Consider the following 2,061-nt stretch of genomic DNA (forward strand, 5'->3'; position numbering starts at 1 on the left):
GATTCTTTTTTGTGGGGAAAAAGGATGGCTCCCTCCATCCATGCATAGATTACCGCGGCTTAAACGAGATTACCCAGAAGGACCGTTAACCTTTGCCATTAATCTCCAAACTGTTTGACAGGCTCCAGGAGGCCAAGATATTTACCAAATTGGACCTCAGGGAAGCTTACAATTTGGTCATGATACACTAGGGCGATGAATGGAAAACCGCATTTAACACCCGTGATGGCCATTTTGAATACATTGTAATGCCATTTGCCCTCTGCAATGCTCCAGCGGTATTTTAGAATATGATGAATGAAACCTTCAGAGACATGCTCTACAGTTGTGTCGTGGTCTACCTGAACGACATCTTGGTATTTTCACGAGACCTCCAGAGCCATCACCAGGACGTCGTCAACGTCCTACAATGCCTAAGGGAAAACCAGTTATATGCCAAGCTGGAGAAATGTTCTTTTGACCAGGAGACTGTCCCTTTTATAGGCTATGTGGTCTCAAGCCAGGGTTTCCAGATGGACCCGCAGAAGGCCAAGAGTATTCGCGATTGGCCTCAACCAACGGGCCTTAAAGCGCTCCGAAGATTCCTTGGTTTTACGAACTACTACACATCATTCATCCATCATTATTCCACACTGACCGCCCCACTCACAGCCATGACCCGTAAGAGAGCCAATCTCTCTCAGTGGTCACCCGAGGCTGTGGCCACCTTCCAGGAGCTCAAGGAGGCGTTCCTAAAAGCACCATGCTTGCGTCACCCTGACCCCCGATGACCCTTCATTGTCGAAGTAGACACTTCAGACGTCGGTGTTGGAGCAGTACTCAGCCAGCATTCAGCCAATCACACCTTGCACCTGTGCTCTTTTTTTTTCCTGACACTTCTCCCCGGCTGAGCGTAATTATGGAATCGGGGACAACGAATTACTGCGATTAAACTGGCATTTGAGGAGTGGCGTCCCTGGCTCAAGGGAGCACAGCAACAGATCATGGTATATACTGCCCACAAGAACCTCGAGTACCTGCCCCATGCTCAATGCCTTAATCACAGACAGACCCGCTGGTCCCTTTTTTTTACTCGGTTCAATTTCCTATTATGATACCAGCCAGCTAATAAGAACACTCGAGCCGATGCACTCTCTCATTCTTTTACCACAGAAGATGTTCCGGATATTCCACAACATATCATTGATCCAACTAAAGTTCTCCTCTCCTCCACACTTACAGTGCCATCTGGGAAGACGGTGGTTTCCCGACCACTTTGAAGGAAAATCCTTCGCTGGGCGCATGATTCCTTGCTAGCAGGCCACCCCAAACAAGCTAGATCTATTTCCACTCTCCATAGATTCTATTGGTGGCCAACCATGAAAAAAGACACTCAAGCATATGCAGAATCATGTCCCACTTGTGCTCGTCACAAACTGCCGACGGGCCGTCCTTGGGGTCTCCTACAGCCTCTTCCTGCACCTAGTGAGCCATGGACACACATAACCACAGATTTCATTGTGGATCTACCTCCTTCCAGTGGCAACAACACTATTTGGGTTACAGTGGACTGATTTTCAAAGATGGATAACTTTGTGGCATTACCTGGCCTTCCTTCAGCCCTGGAATTAGCAAAATTGTTCATTCGCCACATCTTTCGCCTCCACAGACTCCCGAAGCATATACTTTCTGATCGAGGTGTTCAATTTACAGCCAGATTTTGGAGGTCACTATGTAAAAAATGTGATATTGCCTTGGACCTCACATTGGCCTATCACCCGCAGGCCAAGGGTCAGACAGAGAGGACAAACTGAACCCTGAAACAATTTCTTCAGGCGTATGTGAACTCTCGGCAGAATGACTGGTCTGACTTACTACCCTGGGCTGAGTTTGCCTTGAACTCCCACCAGTCTGCATCTACCGGGTCATCATCCTTTCAATTAGTATACAGATGCCAGCCTCTGCCTCCTCTTCCACTACCACTGTCTGTATCTTCTCCAGTGGTGCAGGCTTCTGCCCAGGAATTACACCAACTTTGGGAGCACACCAAATAATTTCTACAGCAAGCCGCCTAGAAGTCAA

At 48.0% G+C, this 2,061-nt stretch overlaps 1 protein-coding gene across 1 annotated transcript; it reads left to right on the forward strand.

Annotated features, from left to right (window-relative positions):
* Positions 1–314: 314 nt before the first annotated feature.
* LOC115092346 (uncharacterized mitochondrial protein AtMg00860-like) lies at positions 315–770 on the forward strand. Its single transcript, XM_029603147.1, has one exon. The coding sequence runs from the start codon at positions 315–317 to the stop codon at positions 768–770; it is 456 nt and encodes a 151-aa protein (XP_029459007.1).
* The last annotated feature ends 1,291 nt before the right edge of the window (positions 771–2,061 follow it).

Source organism: Rhinatrema bivittatum, chromosome 5 (genome assembly GCF_901001135.1).
Source record: "Rhinatrema bivittatum chromosome 5, aRhiBiv1.1, whole genome shotgun sequence".
Lineage (NCBI taxonomy): Eukaryota > Metazoa > Chordata > Amphibia > Gymnophiona > Rhinatrematidae > Rhinatrema > Rhinatrema bivittatum.